The sequence below is a fragment of the Zonotrichia albicollis genome, chromosome 2 (genome assembly GCF_047830755.1).
Source record: "Zonotrichia albicollis isolate bZonAlb1 chromosome 2, bZonAlb1.hap1, whole genome shotgun sequence".
Lineage (NCBI taxonomy): Eukaryota > Metazoa > Chordata > Aves > Passeriformes > Passerellidae > Zonotrichia > Zonotrichia albicollis.
The window spans coordinates 110,603,919-110,620,507 of NC_133820.1; the positions used below are offsets into that span (position 1 = coordinate 110,603,919).

The 16,589-nt window shown below is 43.5% G+C and overlaps 1 protein-coding gene across 1 annotated transcript; it reads right to left on the bottom strand.

The window, feature by feature from the left end:
* Positions 1 to 1,661: 1,661 nt before the first annotated feature.
* On the bottom strand, positions 1,662 to 11,666 carry LOC102073722 (OX-2 membrane glycoprotein). Its single transcript, XM_074536226.1, is given in 5 exon segments — positions 1,662 to 2,392; positions 2,931 to 3,242; positions 8,771 to 9,106; positions 10,599 to 10,668; positions 10,671 to 11,666. Coding segments are annotated over 5 exon segments (1,296 nt in total). The 5' UTR covers positions 10,917 to 11,666; the 3' UTR covers positions 1,662 to 2,060.
* Positions 11,667 to 16,589: the final 4,923 nt, after the last annotated feature.

Here is a 16,589-nt window from a genome sequence, read left to right on the forward strand (position 1 = left end):
TTCTAGGTATTAGGGGGGTTTAAAAGAAGTATTTTATAGCAAAACCCATGTTTATTCATTCTCAACTTGCTTTCATTTTAGTTCACTTGGGTTTTTGACTACAACTTAGTGATTCATGTGGGATGCCCATTTGAAATACATGTATGAGGAAAAAACAGATGACACACATTTGCTCCGGGAAGCCAGAAGGAGAGGAAGCAGCCTGCACTGGTGGCTTCCCACAAGACCAGCATGAGCCAGGTGGGCTCATTTCTCCTTCCCTAAGTCAAGAAGACTTCATGAGCATATGATACAATCCAGGGAATTACAGGAGATTACAGCTCAGATCTGACCCACTGCTTAGAAGCAAAGCATGGTCAGAATTGGGAAAACTCCTTACCCTGCACTAGTATTTTTCTGCCCACATGGAAATAAATAAAGCACCCACCTTCTCAAACCTATCAGCCTCTTACTTCCCATTGCACTCACCTGCCACTACACTAGGACACAAAGTGCACTAGACAACCTGCTAACCCTGTAACTGCCCTTTTATTGCCCTACTTCCTCCTGCAGGTGGGTGGGATGCCAGGAAACACAAGGCAGCTGTGATAGATCAGGTACATGAAGAAGGGGGCTGTGAAAAGCTCTGAGAAAAAGGGAAGAAGGAAACATCTATGTGCCTTTTACATTGCTTTCCAGGAGAGGTTACTGGAAATTGGACTTGGCACTTGAAGCCAAGACTCTTGGCTTGAAGCCTGTTACTCTTGGCACCTGGGTTCTAAGTTCAGTCTGGCTGCAGTCTTGGCCTGATCTCTTGTGCCCTTTAGAGAACAAGTTCGACACCCGAAGTTCAGAGCAGTGTGGTGGGCTGTTCCGCAGATTTTCTGCAGCCCAGCTCCTGGTAAGGGGCTACTTTAGTCCATCAGCAACACTTTCCAAGCCAGCAGCCTTACAAAATGTTGCCTTATTTCAGACAATCCCCCTTCCACTTTTGAGTTTGCAATGTTAAAATATCAAAGAGTAATAAACAATGTTAAAACCCCCCAAAATACATGAGTTCCATTAAGGATCCACAAAGCCAGCCTGAGTTTCAAATAAATACTTTACATTTTTTTCTTATGAAACAGAATATTATAGTATAATAAAATAAATAAATATATATTATAAATTGCCCCTTTTTATATTTCTCTTGGAGAAAGTCACACGAAGTTTCCTTGGAAGCTTGAGGTGCCATTTTAAGAGTTTATCTCTTACACGTGTAGGTGTGGCAGCTTCTCAGGTGTTCAGTGGCACACCAAGGCTGTGGGATTTTGCAGGAGCCCACCTGCTTGCAGCTCTGTACTGCCTGCACTTCTTGGCCTTGGTGCAGGCAGGAAGTACCTGATGAAAGAGAAGTTGTTGTGTTTATTTCTTAAAAATATATGGATATTTTAGATGTGAGGGTAAAGATCCTGGATATTTGTATTGCCAATGAGTCCTTGCATCTCTTTGTGAGGGGAAACTAAAGTTCTCCCCTTGCAGTCCCATCAGCAGTCTTCAGCTTGGACCTAGAGGTATAACACCTAAGACATGTGTTGCACTTCCTCCACTGCTTCTTTTTTTCCAAAATGTTCACCAGAATCCAGGGTGCACATGCTAGACATGTACTGCAAGGAGGATGAGGAGACTTCACAAAACTGGACTATGATTTTCTGAAACGATTGCACTTCACCTCAGTTTATCCCCACCTCTAGCTTGTATCCTGCACCCCCTGCACCAGGATAGCCTTGGAGTACAATCAGCAGTGCCTCAGCCCATGCCCCAGCGTGGCACCCTGGGCTTCCCTCACAGAGGCATGGTTTTCCTCTAAGACCACATTTTGTTTGAGGCCCATCCTCAAAGTTGCTGCCTTCGTGAGCTGCGTTGGTTGTGCTGAGGGAGGTTGTTTTAGGAGCTGTAGAAGACCCATTGCTTACAGAAGTATTTTGTGCATAAATATAATAGTAGAGTGATGCTCCCACTTCAGCGTGCCTTGCCATTGGCATAATGAATGTTTTCTAGCTGCCAGCACTCTTGAGCACCTGTAGGCTGGCTATACACAATCAGGTTTCCCCTTCCCAGCTGTCTGACTGGGGGCTCATTCCTGTGTCCCTCTCCAGCCCAGTTTCAGCCTGGCTTGGGCAGTGTGCAGGCAGCCCTTGTGTGGCTGGGTAAAGCCAGGTCATGGTATTGAACCTCAAGACCTGTGGGGGTGAATTTTGCAGCACCCTGAGGAAAGGCAGACCTACCCAGCAGGGCCAGCTTGGGTTTCTCTCTGCATCATGTAGGTGCCTGAGGCAGTGGAAGAAGAGGCAGGTGAGAATGAGAAGGGAGGTCAGGGGGACCAGGACCCCCAGTGCAATGGCAATGGCCAGTGCCATGCTGCTGTCTGGACCTGTGGGGAAAGTAACAGGTACTCAGTTTGTGCATGAAGTAAAAAAAAACAACCTGAAACCCATTTCAAGCATCCCTTGGCCATTCCCTGGGATGAAATGAGATGGATAAGAGCACTGGGAGCACATTCCAGCATGATGCACAGAAGTGGCATTGTGAGCACCTGTGCTTGGTCTGATGTTAGGATCAGGCATGTACAACCCAGCCCCTCTGAGCTACCCAACACTGGCATGTTTCGGTTTGTCACATTACGTGACAGGGAACCCTGTCACAAATAGTCCTTCACAGAGACAGGGAGGTTGGGGTACATCATGGTGGGTAAGAGGACCTGAGGAGCAGTAAGTAAGACATTATGTGCCATTGGCCAGGGCATCTGGATGTTTCATGGCACCTCCTCCATCCCTCCCAAGCCCAACCACAGCTGCTCTTCCAGGTGCCTTTCCACCTTCCAACCCTCTGAGGAGTTTTCTGATTCTACCCCAGGAGGTGCTTCCCAATTTCTGCCCTATCCCAGAGCAGGAGCAGAGTTACATACTGACCCTGCTCCAGGCTGTCTGTGGGCAGGACCAGGGTCACATTTAGAGAAGGATGTTGGATCATGCAGGTGATGGGATACTCCCGAAGGATTTTGGAGTGGGTATGGGTAAAATTGCTGATGACAGTCACGGTCTGGTTGCTGAACTTTATGTGGTACTCCTTTGGTTTCTGCTGCAGTATGCTGGGGAGGTGCCAGGTTATTTTTGGAGCTGGTTTCCCTGTTGCTGAGCAGCTCATCCCCACCATTTTCTCAGAGTCCTCAGCTTTGTCTGGACTGGATATAAGTTTAGTTTCCACTCTGGGGTCTGAGATGGCTGTAAAGAACAAGGTGACAAAGTCCATTAGTTTCTGCCTATGTTTGAACAAAGAGCATCTGTATTTACAGTTATCTTGGAGGAAAAGCTTACTATCTAATCTTAGCTCCCCCTTCCCAAAGCCCCAGCAGCAACAGATGAATATGAAGGTGATCAGGCAGTAGTCTGGAAGTGAAGAGCTGGACAACAGAAAGGGCAAAAGGGTAGAAGCATCTGTTTCAGTTCTGTTACTAGCAGCAGCCACCCAGCTGAGAAGTGGTGATTATGGCTGAGTTAAAAGCAGAAGACAGTGAACTGCGAAGTCATATGTCATGTCCTTTTCTCTTTGAAAGAGCTGAACTGCTTAAATGAGTTAGAATTATTTTCCTTTAAAATTACCTGCAGGATTAGCTTTGCCGCTGTTTAGCATTTTTGCTGTTGAGGTGTGTAGAGTTGCAAATCAAAGGACTAAATGGATCTATTTATGCAAGACAGTAATAGTGAATTTGTATGTGGTTACACCATGGGATTTCACCTTGGAGGGTTTGTGCTTGTTTAACTTTGTTTCTTCTTGTTAAATGGGTTTTGGGTGCGTCACAGTATCCCTCGAAACTGTCATGAAAGATCACTTCTTTCAACACTCACTCCAGAGATTTGTGGATGCTGTCACATTTGATTTTAGTCTGGAAGAAGGATGAACTACAGGCATCATTCATGCTTAATCACTCACATGAAGCCTACTTGTTGATTCCTATTTATACAAACTGTATTTGCAAGAAATAGATAAAGGGGAGAAGTTCTGGAAGTTGGTTTCAACCTGGATAGAACTCCAGATGAGATCTGAGCACATAAGACATGTCCCATGTGAAAAATCACCTATTTATCCCTTGGCATAAAATCATGCCATAATTTAGGTCAGAAGAGACTTCAGGAGAATGTCTAGTTCAAGCCTCTGCTCAGTTTGATAAGGTCAGTTTGCACAGGCACAATATCTCTAAAGGTGTGTAATTTGGGAGTGCAATCCATGGGTTTCTGCATGGCAGCTCACCAGCCTGCCTTCTTCTTCAGTGCATGTGCTGAGGAAATAGGGTCTACTTCTAGGTCTCTGTTTCTGAGAATATTGCTTTTTTAAAGCATTTAAGTTCAATGGCAATTCTAGTTTCAATCAAATCTGAATTACCATGAATGCCTTCTGTTTAAAAAAGTATCCACTGCTGTACTTAGTAGAACTCCGTGTGTATATTACTACTTACATAAGAAAAATAACAGTGTTAAGTGCAATATTTATGGTAAAATTAATTTTTATCCCAACACTAGAACATACCTCTATCATTTAGCAATTCTGCTTTTAAATGAGCAAACAAAAGATCTTTTCATTATTCTTAGGAAAAACAACAATTTTTCCTTTTTAGAGGTAAACAAAGATTTGCCTGTGAGGTGTAGCAGACACTGCAAAAAGGGGAAAAAGTACACGCCAGATGTGTAATGGCACCTATAACCTCCTGGTACAGATGCACCTCAAAAGGTTGTCTGTCTCTTCCAAGCCATAACTCCCAGAGGGTAGAAGCAAGACTTTGTATACCAATTTTGTTGCTTTTTGTTTGTTGTTTGATTTTTTTACAAGCCTGACCTTATTTACTTACTATGGCTGTGTGAGCATAGAAAAAATAAACTTGTATTTCTTGCTTTTTGCATCAACCATAGACAAAAACTCAACATCCACAGAGTTGCTGAAACCTCTGACAAAAACAAGGAAAGTATTTAGGGGGATTTCAGTTGGGACATCTCAAAATCTCCCAGATATGAAAAGACTAGTGTTGCAAACAATTTATGTTTTGTTTAAAAAATTATCTCTGAACTTCTTTCACTCACGAGATGCATAAAATTAACACATCCACCCACAGCATTAACTTCAAATATTAGGTTTCAAAATTCACAAGCAATCACATGGAGAAGTCACAGATGTTGCCACAGAGGATGAGAAAAACTTCTCAGTGTCTTGCCAGAAACACATGCACTCTGCACCTGCTCTTCTTCTGACTAAGCAGTTCTGTCTCTTCTCACAATGGACCCCAATGAATGATCCTGCAGGGCTGAGCTTCTCTCTAGCAAATGTCTGTAATAGATGCACTGTCAAAACTTGTAAGTGCTTGCTTTTGCAGGAAAGTCCTGCTGTGGTGTTTGCTAGTATGTGCTGGCTGTTCATGTTTGATGCATACACTTAACGGCTTCTTTTGCCTTTCATCAAAATATTTGTTTCCAGTGAAAAAGTCTTCACCTGAGATGTTGTGTGCCAGTAATTGCTTTAGTCTCTCTTGCAGATCAGTATTGCAGATGTTCCCAAATTTGAGCTCTGTCAGCATTCCCAAATATCTGAAAATGGCTTAATCTCTAATGGCTTTCTGTAATTAGAGGGAATTAGGCACTGCTAAGACTTTAAACATAAAAAGCATATAATGACCTGATTCATTATATGCTTTTTATGTTTAAAGGCTTAGCAGTCCTGTTACAGAAAATGATAACAGATTGTAGGAATCACAATATGCCTCATGATGACAGAAAGCTTTTTCAAACCATATGGGTGTTAACCAGCAGTACTGTGCCTTGGTTTCCCTGTCTCAGAAATTGCGATGGCATTTTTCCAGCTGGGCTCAAGGCTTCCAGACAAATGTTGCCATCTACAGTGAAGGCAGGCAGTCTCCAAAGTCAGCGCAGCAAATGTCCAGGGAATTTTGTGACTCAGCAAGTCTTGCCCATCCTCATGTGGCACATCCCCCTCTCTCCAATTTCTGCCTCTCATACCCCCCTCTCCCTCAATCCTTATTCTGGATTTCATTCTCATTCTCTTTGACAATGAAGTTTGGCAAATATTTCCAAAGTAAAATGAAGGGGGAATGCAGCAGACTGCTCAAAAGAGACCCACTAAGCTTGATTGAAACTATTCTGTTCTGAAATGGATTTTGCTACAGGGTAGGACATTTCTGATTCTTGCTGAGTTTGCTCTTTTCAGCCAGGCAGGTCTGACATCCTTCAGTAATACTTGTTTCTGTTTTTACAGTGTTGTATCCAGTTCTTATGTGGTTTCACTTCCCCTCACTGTGCGGTGATGGTGCCCATCCCATCCCAGAACAGCTGTGTTAGCTAAGGCTGTAGTAATCAGACAATTACCAGTTTGTAAATTCCCTGGTAGTCCCCTCTTGAGGGCAAAGACATGGCAGCATTTAATTTTCAACTGGTGAAAATTAAACTTACCCTGCCCTGACCCTCTGAGCCTTGGGAGATTCCTGCTGGCTTCACTTTCCCTCATGAGGCAACCTCTGGGCTTGTTCAGACAAGTTGTTCCTATCATGAGGATTTGGGGTGTAACCAGCAAGATTATGGCTTTTAAGTAGCATCATATAAATTGGCTTCAATGAGATAATCATATATGAACTAAAACCTGCTGTCAAAGTGCCAAATGTTTAGTTTGTTCATGGTGACTCTCCCGGGCTGGTTGGATACAGCACATTACAGGAAGGCTATCATGACTTTGGTGAGGCAGCCTCTGGCAGTTGCCTATGAGCCTATGAGAGAACTTAAATCCTTCTCAGTTGATGCATTTTCATCTGAGGCAGGAGAAAAACATCCCTTTTCTTTTTTTAGAATTAGTGCTCTGGTGAAGGACGAACCATAGCCTCACAGTTGGTGAGTTTGGGAGGGAATTCCCCCACTTGGATAGAAAAAAAAACAAACCAAAACGCAAACCCAAAAGAAATCTCTGTGTTTATGTGATTAAAAAGAATGAGATCCCTCTGCATATCAGGCACAGGGCCTGCAAGGCCTCCCTGGCATTCAGCAGCCTAAGATAAGAAATGCCTAGTCATGATGACTGGACCTAAGAAGCCCCTCTTCTGCCTTTGGACTCTAGTTATCTCTCTTAAGACTATAGGTCATGTTCACCTTGATCCTTACCATTGGACAATTTCCAAAACTCCTAAACCCTATATAAACACCTTCATCTGCTTAGCTCAGCAGTAGAGCTGTCACTGAGACCCTTTGCAGAAGCTGCCAATAAAGACATCTCTGTGGAACCTCACACAGCACTTCTCCTCTCTTTCCCTGCATCTGCCAAAGGCACTTAGCAAGCAAAAGAGCTGAAAATCATTAGTGAGCTGAGAATCTCTAAAGAGCTGATCTCATTTAAGAGCTGAGCTTGCTAAGATTTCCTGCAGCCCTGGAGCCTGCCTGAGGGGCCCAGACAGGTTGAGCTTAACTGGACTTCTCTGTTTGGGACACCCAAAAATGGCAGCCATTTTTGGGGAGACCTCGAAAACCCCACAGCCACCTCATACCTCTGCAAGCCGCTTCCATGTTTTTCCTGTAATATATAATCAGTGCTTACCCTCTGAATGAATCAGAACTGGCTTTCTTTAGGAACTTTCCTCTTCATATATGAAATACCGCATGAATTTCTTCTCATTTCTCTTTTCTGCCCTAGTTTTCCCAAAACATGGGAAAAAGAACTTTAGTTCCAGGCTTGGTTTTCCCTTGTATTTTTCACCACCACCTCCTTTCCCCTCTAGGTTAGGAGCTTTCTTTCTCCACACAGAGGACTCTGGAGACATGTGTGTGGACATATGTGTCCATGTCTTTGTCAGCAGAGGGTACTAGGGGGGTCATATCACCAGTGACAGGGCACAGACACTGATACTCTTCAGATGGGATATGATCTTTGGCCAGTTTCCCCACAGCAGTCTCATCTCTGAGAAAGCTAAGAGTCAACTGGGTGTCCTCAGAGCATGTTTAATGTCTCAGCTCTCTCAGCTGGACAAAACCCAGCAGCTTTCCTCAAAAGATAAGCAGCTTGTTACTCTTAGGTCTTTTGAGTTCATATATTAGTCTTTATTTCAGGTTGCACTTGCAAGTTGATGATTTCATATGGAGGTGACAAATATTGCCATCTTGATTCATGATTTTTTTCAAAAGTTAGTTGATGCTGACGTGCTCAAGTTATTAATGTGTCAAATCCCATGAGCTGTACAGTATTTCAGCCTTCCTTTTTTTTTTTTTTTTTTAATCCTGTTCCTGACCCCAACCCAACTGCTGTTATTTTTACTCTAGCTTCAAAATGAGCTTCCAGCTATTCTGGTCATGCATGTGCCTCTTTGCATTTTGAATACTTTGCAATTTTTTTATAACCAAATGCAGAGCAAGTCAAAATTTGCCTGATTTCCAGGATTAAGGGGTGAGAAGAGCAGTGAAAGGAAGCAGAGGAGCACGGGGTACATGGCTGTGGCCAGGCAGCTGTCAGCACAGCACACGTCCAGGGAAACTTGGAGGAAGTCATGAGTTACATGTCAGTTTTGAATCTTGCTGTTGCTGACTTGAAAGGTAAGAAAATTAAAGAACTGTTGAATGCTGGTTTACCATCAGAGGTAAAACCAGTGAGGGAGAGACAGGCAGGGAGAACCATTTTTTCCGCATCAATGTTGCAATGTTAGCCAAGGGTTTTCACAGGAAAAATGACTTGGTCCTCAGATGAGCACCCGTACACAATTACAGTGCCTTACCATAAACCTTGAGACACATCCTGCCAGTGACAGCCCCCGAGGGAAATGTGTTGAAAATGCATTTGTAGCATCCTTCATCTTGGAGGGTGACTCCATGAAGGGAGATGGCTGAGGCTTGTAACTCGCTGTGGGCAAAGCTCACATGGCTTACATAGGCCTTGGCTATTTTTTGGCCATTAATCATACTGTAAGTTGCTATGTTGTCTTCAGTCCCATCCGTCTCTTTCTGCCATGTCACCTGTATCACATCTTCTTTTGTGACTGACCGGCATGAAAAAGTAACATTTCCTCCTGCCTGGACTGACTGGACCTTTCTGTTCGTCACCTGCACAGAGGCTGGGGGAGAAGCAGGTGCCATACTCAGCATTTCTCACACTCTTCTGCAGCCCAACCCTGCCAAAGGCCCCCACAGCCCCTCACCCTCATTTCCAAGCAGAGCAACTCTGGAGGATTTCTCTATCTCTCCATCTAGGGAAAAGTTGAAAATGAACTTGAAAGAACTACCCAGAGAGTTTCACTGGACCTGCCACCTCTCACACCTAGCATTTTGCCAGCCTGATATCTGTGCTACAGAGAGCACTGAGAAAGGCAGTTCTGGTGTTGGGAGCCACTGATTTGTCTGCTAGGACTGCTATCCCATGGGCACCCACGAAGAGATTCCCTAAACTTTCAGCCATGCTGACAAACAGCTGTTGGCCCAATACCACCCTCTTAGCCCTCCTGTGGCATGAGGTGTAGCAAATCAGTAAAAATGCTAAAAATGATTATGTGTCTCACTATACATCATGTATTCACACTTGTTAGAAACTGGTAAGGATCAGAAAACTAGAAGAAAAAAGCAAGAAGAGTTCTCAGGAAGAACCTGAGGCAAACTACATCTGTCCTCTTATCTCAACATTGAAGTCATGCTGCTGAGAAACAGCTGCAGAAGTACATCAAAAATACTGATGGCCTGCAGGGAGAAAACTTGCACAGCATAAATGCCATGGTATTAAAAGTCTTCAGGGAAAAGAAGAAAACAATCAGTCTCCTCTTCCAATTCGTAGACATGCAAAAATTGTTAAGGGTACAGACAAAGTGAAGCTGACAGCTCAGCTCAACAGTTCTTATGGCATAATAGTTTTCAAAGTTTATTTGTGCATGTCAGCATGGCAGGGGAGGTATCAGCAGTAACAGTTGCAGCACTGAGAACATAACTCAATTTACAAGAAAGGGAAATATCTTTGCAGAGAAGGTGAGGCTGTCTGCAGTGTCCAGAAGTACACTAGGCTAACCTACTCAAGAAGGTGCTCTGAGATTCTGGCTGTGACCATGGCCAGGCAGATTTCCATCAAAGGCCAAGAAGCCAGTTGTCAAGCTGTGCCAGTCACTTTGCTTTCTAGATCTCAGCAGTGCCATAGGCAGACTACAAACCATGATCATGGAAGCTAGTTTGAAACTAATTCAACCTTTTCAACATGATTTTAAAATACAAAACCACTGTAATACATCCATGCTTTTGATGGCCTGAGCAGATACCTAAAAACACAGTCTGCCTGCTTTATAATTTGCCCATTGCAATACCTTTATACATCTCTCTGGAATTTATGGTGCACTGGTGCTAAATTAAGAACTGGATGCTGTCAATGCAACAGCAGTGACATGCCTGAGCCCAAGGTAAGTAGTACAGTACCACAAGTGCCCTGTAATCACTAGGTTTGCCCCAGGAGGGTGCAAAGTGGGGACTGCAGCACCCAGCAGCACAGAAGGAGGCTAGCACAGCCACTGAGGTCCCTAATGCTGTTAGGAAAATGACACAGACACCCACCCAGACAGATAAGGGAGTTACCTGGAACAGCGGTCCAGACACTGGAGAGGAGCAGACAAGTGACCATCATCATCTTAGCTGTGTGCTCAGAGAGATGAACGAATGATCCACTGAGTGCCACTTCCCCTTTTTTAAATGCTTCGCTTTTACTCTAGGGACATCCCCCACCAGGAAACTATAATAAATGCCACCTTGTGAAAACCTCCTGCCTTTATGACACAACTGAATTTTAGGGGACATGACAACAAATGTCAGAGCCAGAAACTCAGGTTTTCCCAGCTGTACTGATAAGCAGACAGTTTTTTCACAAGCACTTTGTCCATAAGGTTTGTTTTTCATAAACACCTACCTGGCTCAGCACCCAGTGTCTGTGGGCTGCAAGAGGAAAGGCCACCCTGGCCTTGACCTGAGCTCCAGGAAAGGCCATGCTGCAACGAGTAGCACAAATGTAACACAGAGCACATATGTAACTCAGAGTTAGGAGTCTGCACCCATCATGTAATTCAATGATGAGGTGATGAAAGACGCAGGAGGTACTGATGCTTCTGTAAAACAGCTCTTTCTCTAGGTTAAGGAGACCAAAGCAAGCCAAGAGGTGGACTCAGGGCCTAAGTCATGTGTTGTCTCAGGGAAAGAGCAGGGCCTTGGTCTCACCTCTCCTCCATTGAGGTTGCCTCCATTTCCACAGGTCCATGATCCTTCCCCAGCCCTGTCCCTTGGAAAGACAGGGTTGCCTTCCACAAGCACACACTTCCTCCTCCACTATCACCTGAGATGACTATAAAAATAGGTCACACAACTTGTCTGAGTCATTGTTTTTGTGCCTTTTTGCTTTGTCATTGTTATGCCTGTGTTCCCTTTTCTGGTGTGCATTGTGATCACTTCTGAAACCAGCCAAGCCCTGTGCCCACGGGTGGCTCTCCTATGGCACAGTGGGCAGCATACCATGAGACCTCATTTGCTAATCAGACTTCTGCTGGTAAATTGTGTTTCACGTTTCTGATTTCTGATGAGGCGGCTTGCATTTTTTGCAATTTCTTACTACTACAAATGACTACGATTGCAAATAAAATGTTTTCCCTCAGTTGAATGGCCACACAGATTAGCCTCAAATTATGCAAATCAGTTGCAAGCCAGCAGGCCCAAACCATAAAGTGACACAAAAAATTCTCAAACATGCTTTCACATTTATGATTCCTTTTCTCCTTAGAGGCAACTAATCTGAAAACAGAAACAGCTCAAGTATCAGTATTCTTCTAAAGACACATTTTGGATGTGCTGTTGAGTAGGTTAAAGAATTCATTCCCATAAGTCTGAAAAATGCATTTGCTTCATACTATTGTCTTTTTCCTTTGAGATATCTTATTTTCCTTTCCTCGAATTACTTACATAGTTGCACTTTCCTTCAAAATTTCTGGAAGGGCATTCTGGCCAGATCAAAATGTGAGATCACTAATTAGCAATCACAGAAGGAACTGCACTTGATTTTAAAAATAATTGCAAGCCTAACTGGTATGTACGAAATATTTTTGTTGGCTTTAACCAACTTATTTTCTCTTAGAAACACTCTGATCTTCCAGAACCAAAACTGTGTGCTGCTAGAGGAAACACTTTTCAATGAAGAGCAAACTTTCAGTCTTAGCAAAGGACAAAGGTAGCTCTGCCTGTGGGAAAATTTTGTTTGCTTTAATTTGTTATGGCATCCCTGGTGAGAAAGAGCTGTGTATGCTGGCTGCTCCTTCCAAGCTCTGCTTCTCCTCTGACAGCTCCTGGTGCCACAGGGAACCTGAGGCTGCAGGGACCTCCCTAACAGTCTTCATGAGTCAGTGTTTGCATGTACATCCAACTGCTGCAGCATCTCTGTCAAACCACTCTCGTTTCTCCAGGGACCAGACAACATCAGCAGGTGATTAATTGCTTTAAACACAACATTTTACTCATAATGTGAGATCCATTAACCCAACAACTTATTTTAAATTTGTGAATGTATTTTTAAATGCATGAATGGCTGCTCTGTTCATCTTTGCATAGTCTTTTGATGGATTACCGACCTTCTCCTTTCTTGCCAGTAAGATGCCACGGTCTACAGCTCCAGTTGCACAATGTCCTCATTTCTGAGAACTGCATGCCATGCCTGAGCTTCAGTTACATTCCAAAGACAGCAAAAGCTTGGGATAAATTAGGCAGAAGTAGTTCTGCAACTACTGCTTGAAAAGCAGAATGATTTGTATTAGTTTCTTCCTTTCAGTTTCACCAGAATGTTCTATTTAGTTCTGAGTAAATTAAAAAAAGAACATACAGGAATTGCACAGTCACGAAATGCCAGCATTTCCCCACAGACCAAGTGACTAATGCCATTTATTATTCACATAGCTGAACTTCCAGAAAATATTGCCAAGGGAAATCACTCAGGCACAATTATAGTCTAAAACATTGATTTGTCAACTACCAGGCTAAACCACTGTTTTTTCAGCCATCCAAGCCCTGGTTAACAACTGGATTTCTGCCTACCTTATCAGAAGAATCCAGTGCCACGTGTCAAGACGTTGCCTGTAAAGAGTACAAAACAGGTGGAGAGGGTTTCATTGACTTCTGAAATGCAGTGACTTTTGGAGATTGGTTTCTCAGCTCTAGTTATAGGTAGCACTGTTGGGAAGCAGCTTGTTGAATGCAATTGAACAGGTCTGGAACTTTATAACATATTTCAGTAGTGCCTCCATATGGCAAATAACTCTGCAGCTCAGTTGAGTTTGGAGAGCTGCAGTACACTGAGGTAAGGACAGTAGTTGCATCTACCAATATTTGCTCCAGGCCTCTGGCTTAATATCAGAGCAGGCTGTGGCAGTTCAAATCCAAGGGATGCTGCAGGACTTGCTCATTTGGGCAGAGTTACAGATTAATTGTTGTGTTTGCACACATGTTCCAGTTCAGAGCACACAGGGGTAGTTTATACACAGACATAGCTGTTTATCCTTGTCATATTTGTATTGGAGGTATGTGATCTCTCCCCAAACTGGACTCCCTCCCTCTGCTTATACCCTGCTCTCAGCTGCAAGTTACAGCTTCTGTTGCTGAAATCTGGTGTTGGACTGCTTAGCAAAGTGCAAAATAGAAACAAAGGAGGGGGCTACCTTAGCAGAGACCCATAATGGTGTACCTCTATCTGCAAAACCGTTCCATGTTCCTAGGGGACAGCGCTTGTTCTTAGAGTATTTTGTTAACTGCCTGACACTTCTTACATCTGAGGTTTGATGAAATGGCTGCAGACACCTGAAGTCCTAAAGAGATTTTTTTTTTCCTGGCAATGTACAATAATTACAACGTGTCAACTAAAACTTTGTTCCTCCCCAGCCAACAAGACCTGCAAATTATATTTATGGTTCTTCTGTTTTTCTTCCTTGTAGCTTGGGAGAAAGAAAAAGGAATAAATTATAATAATTTTTTTTAAAGACAAAAAGGAGCACAAAAAGACTGCACTCAGAAGCTTCAGTAGCAAAGGCTATAATTCACTGTGGTTTGAATTGTTTGGTTTTACCATTCAGTTTGTCACAGCATTTCTCAGAAGCTCAAGACGGCTAGGCATGTGGTTTCCTCTTGTCAAAACCATGATAAATTGCTATTTCAGACTACAGAACCTAGAGGGAGTCCATTCTGCAGCACTTTAGTCACTTTATGGAGGCCACCAGCTCTTCCCAGCACCCCAGGAAGCTACATCACTCATCTATTCCACCTCTCTTCCTCTCCCACCCCCACTTGCTAATGTTTGCCTGCAGTGGAGGCTTTGGGATGGTTTTTGGTTTTTTTAGGTGCACAGCATCTGACTGCTGCATCCACTTACAGTGAGATAATGTACTGCTTTGGTCATTGAGTTTCATTCTGTTAAACAGCCAGTACAGAAAACAAGTCAGTTAGCAAGGAAACCACACCAAAACTGGCTACCAAAGGGTGCAGAGATCCAGGCGAAAGATGGGAAACTGTCTACCAAAAATAAGGTAGGCCCAATACCATTTTACATTAAACTAAACAATAGGACTAAGAGAGTGATTCCAAAACAAATGATACCTGCATTGAATCAGCTTCAAGGTATCCTGCAAGGTACCATGAGGAGCTTCTTGATTAACAAAGCAAATTAGGATAAACAATATAGTTCTTAGTATGTCAAAGACTAATGTCTCAGGATCATGTTTACAGAGGTGACATCTGTAAGCTCCCAGCACAGAGAGTTTGCTGAAGGCAGGAAGGGAATCCATCCTGGTGAGGCACAAAAGGAACAGAGAATACTTGTCATCTACTCCGAGTTTCCAGGCAGGAAAACTACACTTAGAGGAGATTATCCTTGCTATCTCTTACCTGTTGGTATCATGTCTCATAAGCTTTTATGTACACTATATAGAAATAGACTAAATTGTACAATATATATATAAATGCTATACATAAGCTCTGTGAGTATACTATAGTTACGTGCAACAGTGGCCAGGAATAGATTGTCTTCTAAGGAATTATAAAGACAGAGGAGGATGCTCAACAGGAACAACCTAGGACAGGTGGAAAATTCCCTTTCTTTTCCATTGCATTCTTGATAGATCAAAGAAAAGGTCATGCAGCCTCTGAGTACTGCACCCTGACTGCTTACTTGGTCTTAAGGAGCTCAGATGAGCATTCCATTACCAAAATTCAATGTTCCTCTTATTTGCCAAGAGAATGCATCTCTCATATCTCTGCAGGTCTGTGGCCAGATGTCTAAGTTGTGACCATATTTCCTGGCCTTGAGGAAAAGGGTAGAAGTCACCAAAGCATGAAGCCCTGTTCTTCAGTAGCAGTTTGAGTCAAGGCAAACAAAACTGGATTCTGTTTGAAACCTGTGGCAGCGAGGAGCAGTGATGAGCTAGTGTGCCTAAAGGGTCCCAGGTACAGGCTCTCAGCTCCCAGGTTTGCTGAAACCCCACTGCTTTGAATGGTCCTGTCACCCTTACATGTGGGACTTGTGTCGCTTTTGAGTGCTTTTTAGGAGTGGGAATAAGATCAGAATTCTTTATAAGAACCTTGCAAGCAAGGATTTTTAAGGCAGATTTTTTTCTGCTAGCTTGATGGGGCCGAGAAACCTATATCCCCCATCAGAGGGGAGGGGCTACTGCAGTAGAAGACATCACTGGCATGGTGCTGTGCCCCAGTCTGTGCAGCTCCACACCCTGTTTTGTTCACTTTCAAAACCTCCAACAAACCTCTGCCAGGAGAAGTCATTCAAGGAGAGCGTTGACCAGCTGCCTTGCATGGCTGAGAGCTACTGCAAATCACCTCACTCCAGCTGCTGCCAACAAGCCGTGCCAGCTTGGGGTGATTTCTGTGTAGCACATCTCTCCTCAGTCACAGCTGCCCCATTGCTGACAAAGCTGCAATTTTTGGTCTTTCAGAAAAATCATAGACCTCACAGAAGTTCAGAGGGATGGAGAAATTATGAGGGTGGGTCTTTTTTTTTTTGTTTGGGTGGGGTTTTTTTGTTTTTGTTTTTTTTTTTTTTTTTGTGGGGTTTTTGGTTTTGTTTGTTTGTTTTTTCAGAGAAACAGTCATTCCTCTGCAGTGACTCAGGATCCTTGCAAAACCCTGGTGCTGCAGAGGTCAAGTCCTGGACACTGCTGCTCTCCAGGCAGTTTGAGAGGCAGAGACTGAGGGTCAGCTAGGAAAGACTCCTCTGCTTCACAGACAGGGCAAACTCAGAGTCAGGTGAAAGGGAAAGCTCAGGTCACAACACAAAGTTTTTATGTATCTTGTAGCAGGCAGCCCATCCACAAAAAATTTCTAAGGAATGAGGGTCATGCATTTACATCATCCAGCTGTCAGCACATCTCCTGAGTAACTTTAACGAAATGCGGGAAAATAAAATCAAAGTAGATGGGCACCTACAGGTGAGGGAGTGTCTATAAATCTTGGGAAAATTGGCAGCCAGTTGGAAGAAATATCCCAAAACTATCACTCCAGTGAGACAGGCAAGCGAAGTTCATCAGATTAATTAGT